The sequence below is a fragment of the Rhincodon typus genome, chromosome 38, assembly GCF_021869965.1.
Source record: "Rhincodon typus isolate 14 chromosome 38, sRhiTyp1.1, whole genome shotgun sequence".
NCBI lineage: Eukaryota > Metazoa > Chordata > Chondrichthyes > Orectolobiformes > Rhincodontidae > Rhincodon > Rhincodon typus.
The window spans coordinates 3,105,749-3,130,732 of record NC_063369.1 but is presented as its reverse complement, the minus strand read 5'-3'; the positions used below and the strand labels follow the sequence as shown (position 1 = coordinate 3,130,732).

The 24,984-nt window shown below is 39.4% G+C and overlaps 1 protein-coding gene across 1 annotated transcript in view; it reads right to left on the bottom strand.

Moving 5' to 3' along the window:
- The window catches only part of LOC109912552 (voltage-dependent P/Q-type calcium channel subunit alpha-1A-like), a 547,201-nt gene that overhangs the window by 215,879 nt on the left and 306,338 nt on the right, over positions 1-24,984 (bottom strand). The window contains exons 18-20 of the mRNA XM_048617794.1: positions 24,025-24,092; positions 23,312-23,418; positions 1,156-2,046 (exon numbers count right to left, since the gene is read on the bottom strand). Of these exons, the coding sequence (XP_048473751.1) occupies positions 1,156-2,046; positions 23,312-23,418; positions 24,025-24,092 (1,066 nt within the window). The remainder of the gene's footprint in view (positions 1-1,155; positions 2,047-23,311; positions 23,419-24,024; positions 24,093-24,984) is intronic.

Here is a 24,984-nt window from a genome sequence, read left to right as displayed (position 1 = left end):
AAATTCCCCAAAACAGTAATATGATACTTGCCTATGAGGCATTTGCTCAAAGAGGAATATTGGCTCAGGCAATGAAATAAGTCCTTCCCTTTACAAAATCAGAATTTTTTTATATTTACATGCAAGGATAGATGGGGCCTTTGTTTTATGTCTTATCTGAAAGATAGTACCTCTAAAGTACAATGTTTCTTCAGTACTGCCCTGAATGTGACAGTCTGCATTTTCTGCTCAAGTCTCTGGAGTGGGGCTTGCACCCACAATCTCTAACTCAAAGGAAAGCATGCCATCATGGAGCAAAAGTTGACATACTGATTATAGAAGACAATGAATATTCTGCAAATCAGTCATTATGCATTGTAATAATTCATCAGTACAAATTCCAGCCTATACTGTATAATTCACTTGTGTCATAAGAATGGCCAGAAAAATTTGCTGTCTCACTCAATGGTTGGTACTTATAAAATTAAGCCCTAATTTGGTACAGTACTGGAGCACCAACCCAAATTATATATTCAAGAACTGGACTGCCACTTGAACTCATGGCCTTGTGATTCAGAGTTTTACTAATTGAGTCAGGTTGACATAACTCTTCATCTGTGATACTTGACTGTTTTATTTTGGAATGCATCAATGATTGCTATCTTGCCTAGAGAGACTGCTCTTTTAACGTTAGAAAATAAATGGGAACAGGAGTTGGCAATTCAGCCCCTTGTGCCTGCTCCACCATTCTTACGATTATGGCTGATTTCATTTCGACCCATCCCGTAATCCTATAACCCATTGCTAATTAAAAATCTGCCTATCTCCTCCATAAATTTATTCCATGTTCCAGTGTCTACCACACACTGGAGTAGTGAATTCCTGATTTACAACCCTTTGATAAAAGTAATTCCTCCTCATCTCTGTTTTAAATCGGCCACTTTTTAGCCTAAAACTATGATCTCTCATTCTAGATTGCCCCACAAGGGGAAACATCTACTCTGTGTACTTTGTCAATCCCCTTCAGCATCTCCTATGTCTCAATTAGACTGAGGTATGTAATATACAATATTATGCCAACATAAAGGGAGTTGACAATGCATTTTGCAATGCACACCATGAACATCCCTGAACTGAATTAATTGCTTTGTTAAATCACTTTAAAACAATACATACTTCTTTCGTTTGTGTCTCCTTTCCTTTGCTGTTGGATCCTTATCATCCCTCTCTTTTTTTGTGTCATTATCATAAGCGGATTGATTATGACGGCTCCTACGGCGTTTCTCTGGCCCATCTGGATTTTCACTTTCCGCACCTCCTTTCCCTTCCTTGTTGCCCCGGGGACCCTCCCTGTGCTTTGAGCGCCTCTCACTTTTTTCACTTTTGACACCCTCCTCTACTCCACTGACATCATGACTTTCTGCATTACGCCGGTGTGGCCTGTGTCTGCGCTCTCTGTCTCCCTCAGTCCTCGGTGAAGCAGTTCTCCCTTCTTTGCTTACTCCTGGTCTGTGTTGGTGACGCCGGTGGGGTTCGTTGGTTCTATTTCTTTCACCATCACCATCCCGTGTGTTCCTTTCATTGTTTCCCTCACGGTCTCTTCCACGGTATTCCACATCTTTAGGAATACCATCTCGATTTGTTTCTCCTTCTTTGCTATTACTGCGATACTTCCTGGGCCTGTCTCCCTGCTCCAATCCCCCCATTTCTCTTTCACTTATCCTTTCTTTGTTTGGATCATTGGCTTGATCATGGTAACGACACTGCTTTCTCAGAAACTCCTCTGCCCTTTGTTGACTGCTTCGTTGATCATGTGAGGGTTCTGAAGGCCTCGTTTTGTTAGTGTTGTTGTTCCTGTTTTCCTGAGGGTCAACAACCAAAGGCCGATCCAAGTGTGTTTTCATGTCACGTCGAATATTCATAGAGTAAGCCATTTTCCACCTCTCATCAGGGTCTAATTCATTGTAAATAGCCTCCCGACTGGTCAGCAGATTTTGCTTTCTCATCTCATTCATTCGTTGCTCCCACACTGTCTTTCCATGTTTCTGGTTCTTCTGTTGCTCTTTCCTGTGAAGACAATAGAAATTACCACATTGACCAGCCAGTGCAATATCCACAATCAGTTAGCTCATAGCACCAACAATCTGTATGTTTTTAAGTGAAATTTAAGCATCATTCTTTCTCCAAAGATTGACTTCACCTACCTGTTTTCTCATTATATCTCAAAGCTTACTCCTTCCAAAGGGTTGTCTAATTTTCTCAGCACCATTCTGTTCTGTCCACTTAAATGGATTTTTCTCATAACTCATTACCCTTTCAGTGAAGAATTAATTTTAACTCATTTTCAGTTTGTTCATCTTCTATCTGTGGTTTCTATAGTGAGCAATTTGCATTTACTAATTAGCTTCACATTCTTGAAAACTTTTATTGGGTCACCTCAATATTTAATAAGAGAAATAAACTCAACCCCTTTACCCCTCTTAACCAATGACTTTTCTTAAAAATGGGATCATCTGTTGCTCTGTATAGTCATTATAAAATTGTGGCAATAGAGTTTGTTTATTTATGAAATATTCCATTGGGTAAGCATAATTAAGGAAGAGATATTAAGATTTAGCATCTTTGAAAATAGCCAAGTTGTCAGGTCTAGATTAAAAGCATCCCAGACAGCACATTTCTCTCCTTGAAGGACATAAGTCAACTCACTTCTTTAAAACATTTTCTTCCCTTTCACATTAGATCCCTGTCAACTCTCTTTCTTGAATCACGTGCCATAAGTGGATTGAACATGATAGCTACTCCTTCCCTGCTCCGCTAAGTGGATTCCTATTTTATCTGTCTCCTCTTTCTTTTCGATCTAACATCAATCTTTGAAGGGTGATTTTTTTTCCCTCAAATTTGTGTTAATTAGAAGCAAATATTGAGCAACTTACACCTCTGTCCAATAGGAAATTGATCAAATATCAATTTTTATTAATCATTTCTGGGAGGTTGTACCTGGCAAGAATTGGTTGGGACTCTTTTCTCTGGTAATGATAATGGCTGAGGTGTGATCTGATACAAATCTTTATAATAATGACACAGTTCGATGGAATTAATGTAGAAGATGTTTCCATTTACTGATTAAGGACTAGAACGAAGATCCATAGTATAAAATTATTGCTAATAAATACAATAAGGAATTCCAAAGAAGCTACTTTATTCAGAGAAGGTACAAATTCACTATCACAATGTTAATTATTTAAATTACATTAAAGAGAAGTTAGAGAAACATGAGACAGAAATAAATCTATTGTTGTGGTTAACTGAATGGATGGGAGAAAATCATGTGGAGTGTAATGACCATGAGGGCTGAATGGTCTATTCCTGTCGATTTGGAAATGACATAATACTAACAGATTAAAGATTTTCTAAATTAACTTTCACATGGTAATATACAGCCACCAGAGAGAATAAGCTATTTTTTCTATATTGGTTAGCCTGAAATTGAACCCAATTTCCAGAAGTGTAAGAAAATTTTTCTATTTAACTGCGCACCTGAGGGGGGATTGGGGTTAGAAGACCTGGAATTGCAAAAATAGTCTGTACTAATGGCTACACCAAATATAAAGCCTTCCTGCCTTCAGAGGAAATTTATCAATACTTTTCAACATTGTTTTGTTAGGAAATGTCATGTCTGACGAGGATTATGAGGCTAGTGCAGTTGATGTTGTCGACATGAATTTTCGTCAGGCACTTGACAAGGTTCCATAAAACAGACTGGTCAGAAATAATAGAGCCCATGGGATACAGGGGTATCTGTTTGAGTTGGAACCAAAAGTGGTTCCGTGACAGGAAACAAAGGATAATGGTTGACGGATGTTTTTGCAAATGGAAAGTAATTTCAATGGTAGTCCACAGGGCTACTGCTGGGTTCATTGCTGACTTTGGTATATATTAATGCTTTATGCTTATACGTAGGAAGAATGTTGCCTGCAAATTTCACAATCACAAAATTATCTGTGTTGTTGTTAGTGAACGGGATTGCTGTGGACAGCATGGTGATTTCCATGTATGACTGATTTGGCGGAGAAATAGCACACGGTTTTCAACCCAGAGAAATGGAAATTTATGCACGTGGGGAACGCAAACAAAGCAAGGGAATATACAATAAACAGCAGGGTAGAGAGGGGTAGAAGAACTGAGAAATCTTGGAGCGCATGCCTACAGATCCTTGAAGGAGGCAGATCGGTTAGATAAGGTGTTAAAGTATATGGGTTGCTTTCTATCATTGGGCAACGTATTGAAAACAAAAGCAGGGTTTAGTGGAATGATACAAGTCTCTGGTTAGGCCACAGATGAAGTTTTGTATACAGTTCAGGTCACCACATTACGGGAAAGGACATAATACAAAGATGAAACAAGAAGCTGATGATGAAACGGATAATAGAAAATGACAGCAATCTAGCAGAAAATGAAAACAGACTGTCAAAACTTCTGTAGACACGCAAAAAGGAAACATCTGGCTAAAATGAATGTGTGTCCATTACAGGCAATCAGGAGAATTTGAAATGGGAAATGGAGAAATGGCACAGAAGCTAAATGATTACTTTGTATCTTCGTTCACTGAAGAACATAACAGAAATCTGTCAGAACTAGAGACACGAATAGCTCAGAAGAATGAGGAATTTGAGAAATTTAGCATCAGTAGGGAGATTGTACTGGTGAAAGTAATTGGGGCTGAAAGTTGATAAATCCCCAGGACCTAATGATCTACATCCAGAGTGTTCAAAGAGGTGGTTATAGAGATAGTCAATGAATTGGTGATGATCTTCCAAAATTCTATAGATTCTGGAATGATTACTGTGGATTGGAAGGCAGCCCAATATTCCTATGTCACTCCACTAGTTAAGAGAGTGACAGGGAACTACAGACCTAATAACCTTACATCAGTAACATAATATAAGAACTAGGAGCAGGAGTAGGCCGTCCGGCCCTTCGAGCCTGCTCCACCATTCAATAAGATCATGGCTGATCTTTTCGTGGACTCAGATCCACTTACCCGCGTTCTCACCGTATCCCTTAATTCCTTTATTGTTTAAAAAAAATCTACCTTATCTTTAAAAACGTTTACTGAAGTAACGTCAACTACTTCACTGGGCAAGGAATTCCATAGATTAACAACCCTCTGGGTGAAGAAGTTCCTTCTCAATTCAGTCCTAAATCTGCTCCCTCTAATATTGAGGCTATGCCCTCTTGTCCTAGTTTCACCGGCCAGTGGAAACATCCTCTCTACTTCTATCTTATCTATTCCCTTCATAATTTTATATGTTTCTATAAGATCCCCCCTCAAACTTCTGAATTCCAATGAATATAATCCCAATCTACTCAGTCTCTTCTCATAAGCCAACCTCAACTCCGGAATCAACCCAGTGAACCTCCTTTGCACCCCCTCCAGTGCCAGTACATCCTTTCTCAAGTAAGGAGACCAAAACTGCACACAGTACTCCAGGTGTGGCCTCACCAGCACCTTGTACAGCTGCAAAATAACCTCTCTGCTTTTAATCTCAATCCCTTTAGCAATGAAGGACAAAATTCCATTTGCCTTCCTAATTACTTGTTGTACCTGCAGACCTACCTTCTGTGATTCATGCACAAGGACACCCAGGTCCCTCTGCATAGCAGCATGCTGCAACTTTTTACCATTCAAGTAATAATCCTTTTTACTATTACTCCTACCAAGATGTATGACGTCACATTTATTTACATTGTATTCCATCTGCCAGACCTTTGCCCACTCACTCAATGTATCTATGTTCCTCTGCAAAGTTTCACAGTCCTCTGCACAGTAGTAGGGGAAATGCTGGAATCTATTATAGAAGATGGGATGAAACGACACCCGGTTGACAACGACTTGATTGGGCACAGGCAGCAAGGACGTGCAAATGGGAAATCATCTTTGATGAACTTGTTGGAGCTTTTTGAAGATATTATTTTCACAATTGATAAAGGACAGATGTTCACCTGCACATCTGCCAATGTGGTATACTGCATCCGCTGTACCCGTTGTGGCTTCCTCTACATCGGGGAAACCAAGTGGAGGCTCGGGGACCGCTTTGCAGAACACCTACGCTCGGTTCGCAATAAACAACTGCACCTCCCAGTCGCAAACCATTTCAACTCCCCCTCCCATTCCTCAGACGACATGTCCATCCTGGGCCTCCTGCAGTGCCACAACGATGCCACCCGAAGGTTGCAGGAACAGCAACTCATATTCCGCTTGGGAACCCTGCAGCCCAATGGTATCAATGTGGATTTCACAAGTTTCAAAATCTCCCCTCCCGCTACCGCATCCCAAAACCAGTCCAGCTCGTCCCCGCCTCCCTAACCTGTTCTTCCTCCCACCTATCCCCTCCTCCCACCTCAAGCCGCACCTCCATCTCCTACCGACCAACCTCATCCCGCCCCCTTGACCTGTCCATCCTCCCTGAACTGACCTATCCCCTCCCTAACTCCCCACCTACACTCACCTTTACTGGCTCCATCCCCGCCTCTTCGACCTGTTTGTTTCCTCTCCACCTATCCTCTCCTCTATCCATCTTCTATCCGCCTCCCACTCTCTCCCTATTTATTTCGGAACCCCCTTCCCCTCCCCCTTTTCTGATGAAGGGTCTAGGCCCGATACGTCAGCCTCTCTGCTCCTATGATGCTGCTTGGCCTGCTGTGTTCATCCAGCCCTGCACCTTGTTGTCTCGGATTCTCCAGCATCTGCAGTTCCTACTATCTCTGATGAACATAGTAGATATGTTCTAATCAAACTGTTCAGAAATGTTATTACATACATCTGGAGCAGATGGAGCATGAACCCTGACCTTGTGATCTGTAGGCTGGGACTCCTCCACTGTACCATAAGAAATCATTAGTTTCGGGGGAAATAATGCACCCTATCCCCTGTGGTGAACTTTCTTTTTATATCAACCTGTTCGGATGTGTTATGACACATCTCTGGGGCAGATGAGACTTGAACACAGGCCATCTAGCTCAGAGGTAGGGGCACCATCACTGCACCACTGGGTCTGCATTCTCTGGAGTTCTGAAGAATGAACGATAGACAGGGACCGTTAGGATGCAGGTAAGTTGTTTCGTACGGCTGGGGAGTTTACAATCGGGGCCACAGTTTAAAAATAAGGAGAGTGCCACTTGAGTCTGAAATGAGGAGAAATGTGGAGGCTCAGTTTAAGGTAGAAATTGATAGATTTCTGATTACCAGTGGTGTAGGATTTTGCTGGGATGGGAATGGGTAAAACGCATTGAAGTAAAATGTTCAATCAGCCATGATCATTCTGAATGGTGTGATAGGCTCGATGAGCTAATAGCCTACTCCATTCCTATGTTCCTATAGCTCTAACAAACTACACAGGAGTTATACAAGAATGTTGCCATAGTTTAAAAATTGTAGCTGCAAGGAAAGATGGATAGACTAGGGTGTTTTCCTTAGAATACAGGAGGCTGTGTACAAAATAATAAGTGGCTTGGATCGAGGAGATAGGGAAGGCCTGTTTCCCCCAGTGGAAAGGTCCCGGTCAAACAGAATTGAGGTGACCAGTAGAAGGCTTAGAGGGGACATGAGGAAAAACATTTTCATCCAAAGGGTATTTATTGTAGTTCACTAGTCAGGCAGGAACCCTCAACTCATTTAGGAGGAATCTGGACCTGCACCTGGAGCACTGTAACCTGTAAGGCTATGGATCAGATCTGGAAAGTGGGATTAGAATAGGTGGTTGTTTGTTCAGCTGGTGTAGACACGATGCACTAAATGGCTTTTTCTGTGCTGTAATATTTCTGTTTCTATTCTTATTTAGATTTATTAAGCTTAAAACTGAACCATGAAAAGCAGAAAGCATAAAACTGTGATGAACAAAAAACAGAAAAGTGAAGATGCAGCTGAGATTGTTAACATACTCAGTGCCATACTTACTTACCAGAGTGCAAATGAAATCCAGCACATTCCATGCAGCATGCAATCAGTTAAATGTACAGAGTTCAACATGAGCTGCTTTGCAAGGCAGGGAACTGGAAGAGCAAATTTATTTTTTTTTAAACTCTGTCCCTCCCTCTTTTCCATTTTCCTACATTGATTTTTTCAGTAATGTGAGAGCAATTGATCTAACACAGCATATGGATCAACCAAAGGCTGCACAATGCATCAATAACAAGATTACATAGCTGCATCCAAATGCCTTGGTTATCAATTCATGGCGAACTTAGTTTACTGTGCTTACTACGTTATGGAACTGAAATAGAACATTTTTACAGTGTCAACTCCATTTACCTAAGGGTCAGATAATACATGATTAAGTTCAGAATAAAGGCTTTTGCATTCAATCAAAAATGATGTCTCAACTTAGAGGGAAGAGGCTAGCCTAATGGATTGGCACAGGACTGAAAAATATAGGCAAATATGCTCATATTATGAGGAGGGGCTGGAAACGCGTAACACAATAAGAAGCTGCTCCCACTCATGATCATACTGGAGATAAAATATTCTTTCACTACAGGGCAAGTTATCTAATGGTGCCACAAAAGTTATTGCTCACGCAGGTGTTAACAGCCAAGCAGAACGTCAGTAAGCACAGCTCAATTTGTGCTCACTTATTTGTACATACGGGGGAGAATTTACAGGGATGAGATCTGGAGGAGGAAATTGGGTTGATCTGAAGAGCTGCTTCAAAACCTGACTGACATCCTTCATTAACCTTAAACATTACTCCATTTCCACCTGCAAAGTCAACCAGTGAGAAATTAAAATGCAAGTAATAAAACTGAACTGATGAACATTAATGAGAAAACTGAACAAAATGAGAGATTAAAAAGAAATAATTTCATGCATCATATACCAGCTTGCTGTAATTTTACATGAAGAACTAAATTATACAATATTGGAGATAGTTCCATTGAAAATCTCTCGCAGTTTGCATGGAGTGATTTATGTGGAATTCATAACATTGCAAGAGCAAAGTTCAAGGTGTCGTTTACAGGTTCCTTGTTATCTGTTACTTCATAGAGGGAATGATGGCATACTTAGATATCGTTTTGTATAATTAGTTCATAGCTTTTTCTTTTGTCTTTTCCTATCCCAGAGATACAAAGGCCACCCTAGGTGAAATCAACTAACATGGCAGACACCAGATTTTATTTGCTTTGTGATACTCTGCATTTTACAGTTTAGATAAGTAAGGACAAGAAATCAATTGAAATCTAGATAAAATCTATCATAAATGTACAAAAATTATGCACAGTTTTACCACTGCCTATCTACAACTAATTTATGGATATGAATTTTAAAACGAGTTGATTTGTAATCCATTTTGATTTCCTCAATGGGTACCATCACCTAGTGCAATCAGTATACCATTAATGCACTGTATATTTGTAAAAGAGAATAAACTAACATGAACATTTGTACAATCAAGCGTTATATTGTAAGAACCAAAAATGCTCTACACTCCACCTACATTACATTTTCAACATCTTGATGTGCAGATTCTATATAACAACGCACAAAGGGTTTTACAACACAAGTTTTAATGATAGAGTTATACTTTGAAATGTGTCTCTCTTTGACTTCTTTAAACCCATGAATTTATTTATTGTAAATGAACTAAAGCCCAAAGCACAAAACTAAAGCTTTACAAGGCCTTCAACATCCATCATCAATAGTAGCTCAGTAGCACCACTGTTGACCAAGCTGATGGAGTTCTGTACGACATATCTGCCAAATTGGAACCAAATCAGGTGGTGAGAAAATCAATATGAGGGAAGAACCTATTTGACCTTGTCCTCACTAACTTACCTGTTGCAGATGCATTTGTCCATGACATTTTGCAGCAGTGATCACTGAACAGTCCTTGTGGAGATAAAGTTCCAGTCCAACAGTGAAGAAACCTGCCAATTGTTTGGCAATTGTATGGGAGCACATATTTTCTTTTTGAAACATAAACTGGAGTGGAATATTCAATGCTATACAGATAAAATACCAGCTGAGTTTTTCAACTTGAAAGCCAAGTTGGATTGTGTGATTTACAGTTCTAGCTGTACAAGACAATGTTGCTTTTGGAGATGTGAGGTTGTTACATTATGAGATACCGTGACATCGAGGTCTTTCAGTTAAGGTAAAACTGCCTGATGAGTGCTCTCGATTGGTCCAACAATATTGTTACAGGTCTGCAAGTAGAGTACAGCGAGAGACATCCAGAGCTGGTAAATGGAAAATATCTTTCTCTCTCGCTTCTTTCTGCACATGTGAAAAGACCGAAAACCTAAGGACTCTAAAAATAAGGAATTCTAACACAAGAAAAGACCTAAGTCCACATGAACAGTCATCCAGTCGAAGAATGATCATGACTCTGCATTGTGTCATCTTTTTTAAAACTAAAAGAACTGTGAGAAGGAACTCACTACATTGGTCTGGGCTTTGATCTACAGAATTCGTTTGTTTACCTGTCCATATTTTTACACCCATAACATTTATGTCAAACTGTATGTCTTTTGTCTGTCTTATGAAGGTAAGTGTGAGAGACTGCAGTTCTAAAGAGTTACTGTTTAAGTTACATCATTCTGGATGTGTTCTTTTAGTCTCTGCCATTTGTTAAAGAGTAAGTAAGTTTGTTTACAAGAAAATAAATTTCCCTGTTAATGATACAGCCCGGTGTGTTTTGATTTTGTCATCAATAGCAGTCAGGTAATTGATCACATTGATGACTTAATTGGGTATTTCTACATTTGTGAGGGCTTGTTGAATAGTGGAGCTGAGTTTTGGCACACACTGTTCAATTATGATATAATACAATAATACCAAGACAATGCAAAATGGAATAGCATCGGAATAGATTTAGCAGTTCAAATTAGCCCGTAGCACCTCATGGATGCCTATCATCAACAGAATTCTTGATTAGTATCACATCCACAAATAAACTGTCAGTCACTCCACCACTGATGATCACTATTCACAAGATGAGCTGCAGAAATTCGCTAGAGATCCTTCAACAACATCTTCCAACCCCATGGCCATTTCCACCGAGGAGGACAAGAACAGCAGTACGTGGGAACACCACCACCTGCAACTTCCCTGCTAGGCCATTCACCATCCTGACTTGAAAATATATCACCGTTCCTTCATTGCCGCTGGGTCAGAATCCTGGAACTCCCTCCCTAACAACACTGTGGATCACAAAAGTTTTGTAATGACTCCAGGAATAGCAGAACTCGAGTTCAGTGCACTACCCAATGAGCATGATGATCCCTCTGTGGACTCTGTGTTATCCTCACTACTTGCCTTCCCACCTATGTTAGTGTCATCTGCTCATGTCCACTCCCGATTGAATCAGGATTTTTCATTTAATAGTGATAAACTGAAGTATATGTCAGAATCACAAGGTGGCAGATTGTACTATCATAGTTTTTTTGATTATTCACTCATGATCCATCCTACCTCTATATCTCACAAAATTGCTGGGACGACTTCAAGGAACTGGGTGAACATGGGTCTATGCCTTTTAACCAGTTCCCCCTTATCTACTCCTACTCTCATGAGGGTTGGTAAAATTTTGTCCAAACTGTCATGCAGCTTTTGTGGAAACCAAATTCTCAAAATAATAGTTAAATAATAAGTAATATTTAAGTAATATGATAATATCTGAGGCAATTTCACCATAGGGAACTCAGCTGTTAGCTCCATATAAATTAGGTCCATTACTTTTAGTAACTGTGGTCCATAGTAAGAAAAGTACATCATGAAAACACATTAAGTCAGATGAACACAAAATAAGTTCAAATTAAAATAAGGAAACACCAACTCAATTCCTTTTAAAAATGCCATTTGATTTCATTCCCAGTGCTACTACATCAGGGATATGGTATGTGATATCTGTTCTGCTGCTCCACAAGTGAATTTGAACAACAGCTAGAGGTTTCACAATGGGAAAAGGAAGTGATGGAATTCAACTTTACTCACAGAGTTGAAAGTTTAAAAAATGGGTGCTTCAAACCAAATAATGAACCACAGAGAACATTATCAGATTAATCAGTTGAATTAATTGGAACTACAAACATTATTGTATAATGGCCTTCACTATGTATATCCAGGTCTACTGCGTGACACTGGACGTTGCAAGAGAATCACAATTTTCCTCTCGATATCCATGCCCCCAGTGATGAATCCTGTATTAATCCTCAGATGTGGCCAGAATATATATCTTCAATCATACACTGAATAATCATTTCCAAGATTTCAACCATATATCTAAATATGTCGACTCTATCATATAATAAGGATTCAATCTTCCCTACAGACCACGGGAATGAACTTTGAACCTCTCACAAATGGAGCTTGTGGACTTTTTTGAAAAAAGAGACAAAACTTTCTTCATCTCTTCTGGAGACCAAATCAACTTCTTCTTATTGTTGTTTCCATATCTTTACATTCTTCTATTAGAGAAGTGTACGAAGTAATGGATGGATTTGAAGGCTGATTAACAGTCAAACAGACCATAATGCAAATATTCCTTTCATGGCTGCAACTATCATCACACCAGAATTTTGTTCCGATATGAAGCATGGTTTGGAATTTCTGGCATAGAAAACAAGCCTTCTAATTTATAGGCAACTAGATTTAGTCAGGGCACTGCTTTGAACAATGTGGAAGAAAAAATATTGGGGTATTAAAACAAAATTATATAACTCCTCCATTTTCTTTTCATTATTTGAGTAATGAAGAATCTGTTCATTTTTCACAAAGATAACATAGCAAGGGTATTGTGGTGGTTGAGGGCCAATGGATGGAGAGTGGGGTGAAATGATTGGAGACCAGTTATCACAAGATCAAAGTTGCTACAACTAAAGAGTTAGTGGCCCTATTTGAAAATGACCTGAATTCATTTCAGTCAGCAAACAAAACTATTTGTATTGGATACAAACACAGAGCTCAGAAATTAAACATCAATGAACTAACCTAGTTGCACATAATCTATATTATTGTACATTTAACATACAAACATAGTTTTCAAAATAATTTGTGATTTTGCAATCCAAATACATTTACATCAAAATAACTAAAAAAAATATAAAATATACATTATAAATACACTTATGTACAAGACATTATTTTATTTTATAAACCTATACTGCAAATATTTTGCTTAGAATTATTTTCAAAGTTTCAAGAAACACAAAGGTGGGACTTACACTCAGGCAATACCGAGATGTACTGTGATCTGTCAAATCTGGACTGTATGTTACATTTAATAAATACTTTGAAAAATTACAAAAGTGGTCAAGAAGTGAGTTATCTGGATTTTTAGGGGGAAACTAGATTTTCTGTTTCATTTGTAATCTGCACCTGCATGAATACTTACATTTGAGTGCAGGCATCATTGTAGTACATTGAGGTCCTAGGGGAAGGGGGTCTTACCCTCTCTGTACTGTTCAGACATGTGGAAAAAGTGTCACAATTCAGAAGCATGCTCTTTGTTACTAAACACCAGATGAAGTGTACACATTCTGGGATTCTGCATTCATGACTGTCCTGGTTAATTTCTGTTTTCAAACTTGCTGAAAATTTGACTTAAAATCAATATTGCCTCTTGGGAGAAAATTCAGATAACTTTATCACTTAATATTCAAGACTACTAAGTTATCTTCAAGGTTTGAGTATTGGATTCTGGAGTGTGGTAGAACTACCTTTTTTTCGAACCAATGTTTTGTTAGATGAACCTTAGGTGGAGCCACTCATGTGATCTCTATTTGATATTACCATCACCGTGTTAATTAATATCAACTAACTGCCATCTTCAAAAGTTTATTTTTCCACTGCTTCTGTAACATACATTGTTACTGAATGCTGAGGGTTGTTGAGCGAGATTCACTCTGCCCATCTCCAGCTGTCCAAACTTAATCATATTTCAGTGCAGAGGGGTTCCTCAGCACAGGAGAAATGCGAAGGAGAATTGCTCCCACCCCAGTACATTTCCTTACCTCCTCACAGCAGGTTTTAGTGCAACACAGGCAGATACTAAGGTCTGTTGGGAACTCACACATTAGTACTCTCAGCTGCAGACGGCACTTGTCACACAGAAACCCAAGAACAGAGAAGTGTGAAAATGTCTTGGAGAAAGAACTTAAAACTCTTAAAAATCTAATTTTAAACAAAATATTAAAAAAGCATATTCATTATTTTTCAATTCAGCCAAGTTATCCTCTACCAACCTCGTGCAATTTAGAAAATTTATAAGAATTATTTCATCCAGGCTACCATATCAGAAAGTGATAGAGGGAAAATCAAAGGGTTAGCCAACCCAATCTCGCATGTGTCCAAGTAGACACAATGGAGTGTTACTGGAGAGGCCCATTACATGTGGAGGTTGAGACAGGGCATAAGGATAGAAAATTACCATAAAATGACCAGATAAATTAAAATTTAAAGGTGTAATAATTAAACAAAAATAAGAGATTATGCTAACTGTGGCTAATATTTTATGTTCTTTGATTTCAAATGGGCTAAAAAAATTGAAAAGCAAAATAACTGATTTTTTTTCTGAAATTGAACAACAAAATATTTTTTAAAATCAAAATGTTCAAGAAATCCAATACTCTAACCATTCAACATAATGTCAAAATTATAACGTTAGCCTAGCATTTCCAAAATGTGGAGCTAATTTGAATCTTAGGCCACTTGGGCCCAGGTTGCCAGATCAGGAAAGTCAGGTGTATCATAAGATATTATCATATAAAAATACACAATTTATAAACCTTACAAATATCATTCAGCAAATTGCTACACAACAGTATGTTCTGAAGGAATGACAGAGTTATGATTACTGAAACAAACATAAGCATGTATATAAAGATGTTACTGAGTTGTTCAGAGCTGGCCCGGCTCAAAGTGCGGCACCATCTATGACAAGATACCTTGTATCAGGTTAACTTTGTTTTGTAACTTCCCCATGCTTTATCCCCTTAGTTTCCTTAAGATTCCAAAACCTGGATTGGGTATATCCCCATAGGAATCAGCAGCTCTCCAGTACTATTTGACAATCTCATAAATGATGACAATTTTAAAAATGCAATTTTATAGACTTGTAAGATGTCACTTACAACAACAGACAAGAATTATGCATCTGTATGGCATTATTCAGTCCATCACTTTAGCAAAGATGTTAACTTGATAATGACACACAAGCACATTAGGGATTTTATATACAATTATCAATTCATGAATTACTATTCAGCTGTTGATGCTTTGAATTTATTCAATATTCATTTTTGGAAGTTTGCAAGAAAGCCAGGAAAAATGGTCATTTGATTTCAGGATAACAAGCTGCCAAACATTCCAATTAATTTCTCCACTGCTGCCCTGAGGTAATGGCCATCTGATTTCAACTTGGGTTCCTTACTTTCACAATGTGAGCCTATGATGTAGATCTCCAAAATAAAAGACATTTTAGACATCTCAGTTGAGCTTGATTCTGCCTTACCCTAATGTTCACACACAAGTACCTTGCACCATAGAATACTGGTGATCAACAGCAGGAAATCCAGTTGATTTCCTTTAATGTACACCCATCGTTTTTCTTGCTGGCATAGCAATAGCAAACAAAGACTGCTTTAACATTTTCTAAGACAACAAAGTGTAGAACTGGATGAACACAGCAGGCCAAGCAGCATCAGAGGAGCAGGAAGGCTGATGTTTCGGGCCTCGACCCTTCTTCAGAAATGGGGGAGGGGAACGGAATTCTGAAATAAATAGGGAGAAAGGGGGAGGTGGATAGAAGATGGATAAAGGAGAAGATAGGTGGAGAAGAGACAGACAGGTCAAGGAGGCGGGGTTGGAGCCAGTAAAGGTGAGTGTAGGTGGGGAGTTAGGGAGGGGATAGGTCGGTACAGGGAGGACGGACAGGTCAAGGAGGCAGAATGAGGCTAGTAGGTAGGAGATGGGGGTGGGGCTTGAGGTGGGAGGAAGGGATAGGTGGGAGGACAGGTTAGGGAGGCGGGGACGAGCTGGACTGGTTTTGGGATGCGGTCGGGGGAGTGGAGATTTTGAAGCTTGTGAAGTTCACATTGATACCATTGGGCTGCAGGGTTCCCAAGCGAAATATGAGATGCTGTTCCTGCAACCTTTGGGTGGCTACGCTCGGTTCGCACCAAACAACTGCACTTCCCAGTTGCGAACCATTTCAACTCCCCCTCCCACTCCTTGGACGACATGTCCATCCTGGGCCTCCTGCAGTGCCACAACGATGCCGCCCAAAGGTTGCAGCAACAGCATCTCATATTTCGCTTGGGAACCCTGCAGCCCAATAGTATCAATGTGGACTTCACAAGCTTCAAAATCTCCCCTCCCTCGACCGCATCCCAAAACCAGCCCAGCTCGTACCCGCCTCCCTAACCTGTCCTCCCACCTATCCACTCCTCCCACCTCAAGCCCCACCCCCATCTCCTACCTACTAACCTCATTCCGCCTCCTTGACCTGTCCGTCCTCCCTGGACCGACCTATCCCCTCCCTAACTCCCTACCTACACTCACCTTTACTGGCTCCAACCCCGCTTCCTTGACCTGTCTGCCTCCTCTCCACCTATCTTCTCCTTTATACATCTTCTATCCGCTTCCCCCTTTCTCCCTATTTATTTCAGAATCCCCTTCTCCTCCCCAATTTCTGAAGAAGGGTCTAGACCTGAAATGTTAGCTTTCCTGCTCCTCTGATGCTGCTTGGTCTGCTGTGTTCATCCAGTTCTACACCTTGTTGTCTCAGATTCTCCAGCATCAGCAGTTCCTACTATCTCTTTAACATTTTCTACCTCTGTTTTCCTCACTTCCCCTCAAGGCAGCTACTCTTGGAGGATTATGGTTTCACAAAGGCTACTAGCCTACTGGTAGCTCACTGAAGTGTCTACACATGATAGAATGGCTTTTTAGGTCAAGCACCGAAAATAAACACTCTGTAGTCAATCAAGAAAAAATTAAATGCTCCTTCGGAGGATGACATTTCTCAAGCTTAAGGAAGAGCAGCACAGAGGAAATGGTCCAAATGACTTTCTTCTGTGCTATAATCCTTTACAGTTCTATCATGTAGAAGTGCCAAACAGTCCTCCTACAGCAAAAGGCAGAGAGGAGGGAAGAGAATAACTGAGTTTCTAGAGGGGAGAATTCCATAAACTTTAATAAGGTGAATCAATACACACCAAGCTATTATGATATACAATCATTAAGACCTAATCTGTGGTAATATATCAAAACATCTTCTTGTTTAAAATGTTTAATTATAACTTTTAGCGAAGACTTTGACTTAGCAAACAAAATTGTCTTAAATAGTGTGAATGTGTTCATTAAAATCTTTATTTGCAATGTTATTATAATTTTATTTGTAGAAAATTTATTAACTTCATGTTTACTTTAGCCTAATGGGTCTTCCATGGAATTGCTCAGAGATAATCTGGAACATGCGTTGATGTCTAACTTCTAAGATGAAACTGCACTTAACTTGGCTGTTCATTTAAGATTACTGCTCTGGTACTTGCTAGGATGAAGTAGTCTAAATAAGCAAGTCCAGAAGTCTGAGAGAGGGTAATTGCTAGAGGAACATCATGAATGTTGGCAGCTACCCTCATCTTATTGCCGCTCCCTTTTCCTTTTTGGTTGCCTAATCCTGCCCCTTATGGGGAACCTGTGGATGTGGTGTATCTGGATTTCCAGAAGGCATTTGACAAGGTGCCACACCAAAGAGTGCTACATAAGATAAAGTTGCACGGTATTAGAGGTAATGTATTGGCATGGATAGAGGATTGGTTGACCAGTAGAAAGCAAAGAGTAGGGGTAAATGGGTGTTTTCCTGGTTGGTGGTCAGTGGCTAGTAGTGTGCCTCAGGGATCAGTGTTGGGACCGCAACTGTTTACAATTTATGTGGACGATTTGGAGTTGGGGACTAAGTATGGTGTGTCAAAATTTGCAGATGACACTAAGGTGAGTGGTAGAGCAAAGTGTGCAGAAGACACTGAAAGTCTGCAGAGGGATACAGATAGTCTAAGTGAGTGGGCAAAGGTCTGGCAGATGGAGTACAATGTTGATAAGTGTGAGGTCATCCATTTTGGTAGGAATAACAGCAAAATGGACTTTGTTTTAAATGGTAATAAATTGCAGCACGCTGCTGCGCAGAGGGACTTGGGTGTCCTTGTGCATGAATCGCTAAAAGTAGGATTGCAGGTGCAGCAGGTGATTGAAAAGGCAAATGGAATTTTGTCTGCCATTGCTCGAGGGATGGAGTTTAAAAACAGGGAGGCTATGCTGCAGTTGTATAGGGTCCTGGTGAGGCCACACCTGGAGTTCTGTGTGCAGTTTTGGTCTCCTTACTTGAGAAGAGATATACTAGCACTGGAGGGGGTGCAGAGGAGATTCACTCGGTTGATTCCAGAGTTGAGAGGGTTGGATTATGAGGAGAGACTGAGTAGACTGGGATTACACTCATTGGAATTCAGAAGAATGACGGGAGATCTTATAGAAACATATAAGATTATGAAGGGAATAGATAAGGTGGAGGCAGGGAGGTTGTTTCCGCTAGCAGGTGAAACTAGGACTAGAGGGCATCGCCTCAAAATAAAGGGAAGCAGATGTAGGATTGAGTTCAGGAGGAACTTCTTCACCCAAAGGGTTGTGAATCTGTGGAATTCCCTGCCCAGTGAAGCGGTTGAAGCTACCTCGCTGAATGTTTTTAAGGCAAGGCTAGATAAATTTTTGAACAGTAAAGGAATTTAAGAGTTATGGTGAATGGGCGGGTAAGTGGAGCTGAGTCTCAAAAAGATCAGCCATGATCTTACTAAATGGCGGGGCAGGCTCGAGGGGCCAGATGGCCTACTCCTGCTCCTAGTTCTTATGTTCTTATGTTCTAACCTGCATATACAGTCCCAGTGGCTGTCCCAGGAGAGAGGTTTGGTTATCGAAGTGAAAATAGAAGGAAATCTCTATTCTGTTTTGTTTATACTTTCACATTCTGAAGAATGATTTAGGTTGTATAATAAATATGTAAAACACAAGACCTTTTATATAACTAATTCACACGTTCATTATTTTTTCCTTTCATTTATTTAGTGAACTTTGTATTTTTAAAGAAAAATATCATTAGCAATGTTGAATGGAACTTTTTCCCAGTTCCTGCCATCAGTTTTAGCGTTTGGTAAGTATAAAGTAAAACACCCTCAACTCTGCCCTAACAATATGCCTCAGTCCCATCTTCTGAGCATAACTGTTTCTGAACCAGTGTCACTTTTCTAATTCTTAGTTTTTTCCACCATTTTGTAAAAGAATTACGGAGATGTTTGAGAGGGAGCAGGGCAGATTTACAAGGATGATATGAAAAATGTAAGGGAAGGATTACTATGCGGTTTCTTTTCTTGTGGAGAATAAAGGAAAAGGAATAGCCAATTAGAGGTCTTTAAAATTATAAAAGATTTTGATAGTGTGTGTACGGGACATATTCCTCCTTGTGGGGAAAGCACAACTAGAAGCTTTTAACATAAATGATTAAGAAATCCAATAGGAGAATTCAGAAAACTTCCATACCAAATGACCACAACTACATATATGATACAAACAGAAATGAGAATGTGAAACTCTTTAGCACAGAGAGTGGTTGAAGTGAACAGTACAGACACACTTAATAAGAGGTTAGATAACCAGTTGAGGAAAAATGAAATACAAGGTTTTGTTGATAGTTTTGATGAGCAAAGACAAGGGGAGGCTCAATTGGAGTAATAACATTGACATGGACTGATTGAGTCAAATGACTTGCCTCTTATTACTTTGTGCCTAGTATAAATTTTATTAAGATTGCCGAAACTAAATTCGTGGAAGACTCTGAAGTAACAGATGGGAAATTTTCATCATAAGTATGAACTGGATTTGAACCAAGATTCTAGAAGTGAAAGAACAGCATCCATTTCCATCTCCACCCGCATGCTCGATGTTTTATGCTTCAATTTAAAAAATTCTTTGTGCTCTATACAAAGATCTTATGTCTAGGTTTCTCCAAGCTTATTTTCCTCCCCTGCCTCTTCTTGGTTACTCCATTGTGCCCAGTGGCTTTCAGCAAGTGTACAACTGTGGTCTGGTGATGATTGTCTTTCTATAAGCAATTATTTTCAGTTGATGTTTTGTTTTTCTTTTTTTTACATGTGAGGATTGACTTTTGCATCAACAGCCTGTGGCATTTTACTCAATTAACCATTCTCATTATGTAAACTCAAACAGTTTGGGTGTCAGGAAACATTAAATTATAGAGACTAATCATGCCTCACAACTAATGTCCCAATATGTTCTAATAGAAATTATGGATAACACTAAACAGGAATAATCCATTTGATCTTTTAAATCTCTTTCCCCAGCTCAGAACCACGTATCTGGTTGCAGCAGCCTTGTTATGCCCTGATGCAGAAGATTTGAACCACCAGAAATTAGGAATAAAATCTGGAATCTTTCTGCATATATGACTGTATTATATCCCATGGTGCACATTCCAACTAAGACATCGGGAAAGCTCTGACCAATTACTTACCAAAAAGTAATTAATTTTTATTTGGGAAAGAAATGTATGCTCAGTAAACAACTACATTGTAACCTCTCTAGTCTGGAACTCTTGACATCTACAATAATAGTTGTCTTGAAATTTTTTTCAGCAGGTCCCACAATTCTCTTACTCACTGTTAGCGCCACTAAAACAGCCTTGGAACCCATTGGGTTACTGCTGCTGAAGCAGACAATGCACCCAACAGCTCTTCAACCTTTGGTAACATGTTTAATTGCAAATTTCCTCTGGGTGCTCCTGGTTCCTCCCACAGTCCAAAGATGTACAGGTCAGATGGATTGGCCAAGCTAAATTGCCCATAGTGTCCAGTGATGTTTAGGCTAGGTGGATTAGCCATGTGAAATGCAGGGTTACAGGGATTGGGTAGGGGGTTGAGTCGGAGTGTGATGGTCTTTGGAGAGTCGGTGCTTCAATGGGCCGAATGGCCTTCTTCCGTGCTGTAGGGATTCTATGACTCTAAGTGTCAAATGAGTCCAGGATGTCTGTATGCAGACTGAGTTGGGCAAATCTAATTCAGTTGCTGACTGACCAATGCGTTCAGTGGAGGAAAAACTGCAACAACTGAGTTGGGAAGCTGAGGGCAGCTTCAAACTTTGTGTTTTTTCTCCAGTCTGCCTTTTGAACAAACATTTTACCCTAGCAGGTGACTTTGAATTTCAGGCTAGCATCCAAAAGTGGGAAATGTCTGTGTGCTTGCATGATTATGTGAGGGGGGAAGAGGGGGAGAGAGAGAGACAGAGACAGAGGGACAGAGAGACACTGCTTATTATATCTGTACTTGTTAAATCAGGATATTATTTAATCTTTTGACAGTTCTCATTTTTTTATCAAGGCATATTTTCAATTAAATAGTTTTGAAAATGTGCACTTTTATGTCTTAACACTTGTTTTGGCATGTTTTAATACTACAGGTAGATATTTCTTTACAGGTCATAAACTTGTGGTTTGGCATTCTAACATTAAATTCCAAAATCCAGAAATGCTTTGGTTGCAAATATTCCAGGCTAGAGCGATTACATTGCACAAATATGAGGAATGTCCATCTTAAAATAAGAAAAAGAAAAATGTTTTTTGTTAAACAAAGTTTTGGTGGTATTTAGATTTCAGAAAATAAAATAAATAAACAATGAACAGTTTGGCCTGATTTGGACAACAAATACAAAAAATGGACACATTGGGCATATTAAAATATATCTGACACAGCTGATACATGCAGACGTATATATTAGGCTAGAAACTGCTACAGGTGATTTCAGCAAAAAGATGCTTATTGTACTCATACCAAATTCTATTCCTGATGTTTTACACTATCCTGCTTTGAGGAACGAATTTTCCAAGTTGCAACATTAGTCTAGAGTGAAATCTCCACCCGATGACTTACTCTTCTGATTGATACTATGTATATTTTTTTGATCTGTCCTGTAGCCCCTCCTCTCTTTAGCTTTAATTTTGTCTGGTTAAAAGTCAACTGTCATTTTACAAGAGAGAAAGATGAAAGAAAATCTCAGAGTTACTTTCTGTGCAATATACACAGTCCATCTCTTATGGAGAAGTATAGAATCCTTACTTACAATAGAAGAATGCTAATTGTTTGTCTTAATTGAAACCTGTATTTCCAACAACTCCCTCTACCAAATCTCTACAATTCCTACCCAACACTTTAGTGAATGTGGAAGGATTGCATTGTCTTGGAGCATCTCCATTCGTTTCTGTGGTAAGAAGAACATTAAATCAATCTGGGAAATGATTTATTGCATTTTACCAATGGCTACTACATTTCTGATGGTATCCAGCCCTACTAAAATTAATGGCTCATTCAATTCCACTGAAAGACATTTCAAGTTAACTCCATTTCTCTCTCCAAAGATGCTACCTGGCCAGCTGTTACTTTTAGTATTTTCTGTTCTTATTTCAAACTTCCAGCATCTGCAGTATTTGGCTTGTAGTGAAACGAATGGAGCTGTGCTTGGGTACAAGCTTTCAGTGATGTTGTCCTGGAGGACAGCCTGAATTGAAGGCTCCCCAAGAAGTAAGAAATTTCACGTTATTTTAATACTAGTCAAATATATCATTATCACTATATTTCCCAATATAGAGATGGAAGTGATATTTAAAGCAGGTACCCTCGTCTTGATTCTTTTTTCTCTCTTTAATTTGGTTATAATCAGAACCAATTGCCATGTAAGTGACAGTTTCTTGTTAGACTTCTGCTTCATATTGACATCAGCTAGAAACTGGTCTTTAAAGAATAGCTGAATTCATGACATTTAGGGTACAGCTGTCAGAACAAGAAATGGACTTGAAAGCAAATTCCAACAAAGCAGGTAATGTATAATTTTGGTCTCTTGTTTGGATTGAATTCCCTCATTTGAGTTTCACTCTTCTATTCTCTGGCCAAGGTGCCAGTCATTTGACCCGTTTCCATCTAATGTCAATATCAATTATGTGCATACACCAAGAAGTAAGAGGGCATCTACAGGATTAGAGCTCTGCCATGAAGTGAACCACAAATGCAATGTTCAGGTAGATCATGAAATAGCAAGCAGAACACATCAGAACATCATGCCACTTTACAAAACAGTAACTTGCCCGCAATGTTACCAAAATGCCTTGTGAAATTAAAAGTTTCAAACCAATGACACAGGAACTCGTATTCTGACAAACTGTAACTTTATTACTTTAATTAAACTTCAGTCCAGCTAAGATAATATTACCAGACTACTTACGCAGCTATTGACAAGTTGGCAGCTGACAATGGACTCACTTCTGCTACCTCCTTGGCTTTCTGCAATGCAAGTTTCTGATTGGCAGCTTCCTCCTCTTCTTGTTCATCCTATTATGACACATCGAAAGCTCTATGAGAAACTTAAACAGGTAGATGAGAAACAGGGCACACACTGCACCAATACTGTACACGAGTTGTTCCTAGCTATACAGTTGCATTATATTAACTGTTACAAGCTGTGATCATGCGTGCACTAGTTGCTCTACTTAATAGCTATTTCAATGGCATATACTCAACGCCACAACTATGGGTTAGAAGCTTAAGTTTGAACTCTGGGTTTGATTCCAACTAAAATATTGGTTAGAAGGTCTTTCACTTAGCTCAAGCCACTGATGTGAAATAAGCCTGGTGCGGTTTCAATTTAGGACTCAGTGGAAATTGTACCTCAGCTCAACACTGTTACAAGGCTAGCTGGCTTGTCAAGGCAATAAAAAGTATCACACTGCTGCATAAGAGCTTTATTCCAGGGTGGCAGCTGAAGTACACTGTTGGAGTAAGGCAGAAGAAACCTTATACAACATTAGGCCTGGGGTCTCCCTGGTCTAGGAATGCATGATGTTCACACTGGCTATATAAAATGGAAAGTGTTCCTTCTCAGCATTACTTTTGCTTTCACAAGCATGACTTCCTAAATAAAACAGCAATTTATTTTACCTTTGTGAGTTCTTGTGCATTGGCAAGGTTGTCCACAGCGATGGCCAAGAATACATTCAGCAGAGTGTCTGGTTACCAAAATGAAGGTAATAAAAGACAGAGAATGTGCACAAAAACTCTAAAGTGATCATATATTGGCAGATTGGAACAAACAATTCCCATTGATGGAAGGATTGTGATCCAGTGGACACAGATTTAAGGTAAGTGACAAAAGGAGCAATGGTGACACGAGCAAAATCTTTTTTCATGCATCAAGTATTTGGGATCTGGAATGCACTGCCTGATAGTATGGTGGAGCAAACGTCAAACAAGAATTTCAACAAGGAATTGTATCATTATCTGAAAAGGAAACAAATTAGGGCTAGAAAAAGAACATAAATGAAATTTGGAGTGGTTCTCCATCAAAAAGATATGCTGAATGGCCTCCTTCTGTGCTATAGCCATTCTATGATTCTTTCATTTAATGGGGAGAACGCAAGAAATTGGCACCAAGTTAAAATGCTCAAAGAGCCAGAGCAGACATAAAGTCATAGAGTCATACAGCACAGAAACAGAACCTTTGGTCCAACTCATCTGCTGCAACCAGATGTCCCAATCTGACCTAGTCCCAGTTGCCAGCATTTGGCCCATATCCCTCTAAACTGTTTCTATTCATATATCCATTCAGATCCTTTTACATGTTGTAATTGTACCCACCTTCACCATTTCCTCTGGCAGCTCATTCCATACACATACCACCCTCTGCGTGAAAAAGTTACCCCTCAGGTCATTTTTAAATTGTTCCCCTTTCACCTTAAACCTATGCCCTCTAATTTTTGACTCCCTACCCTAGGAAAAAGACCTTGCCCCTCATGATTTTATAAACCTCTATAACTTCAACCTTATAAACAGCCTTTGGGGAGTTGGGATGTGAGTTAGTCACTGCAAAATTCACAGTCTCTGTTATGCATTTTACATAGC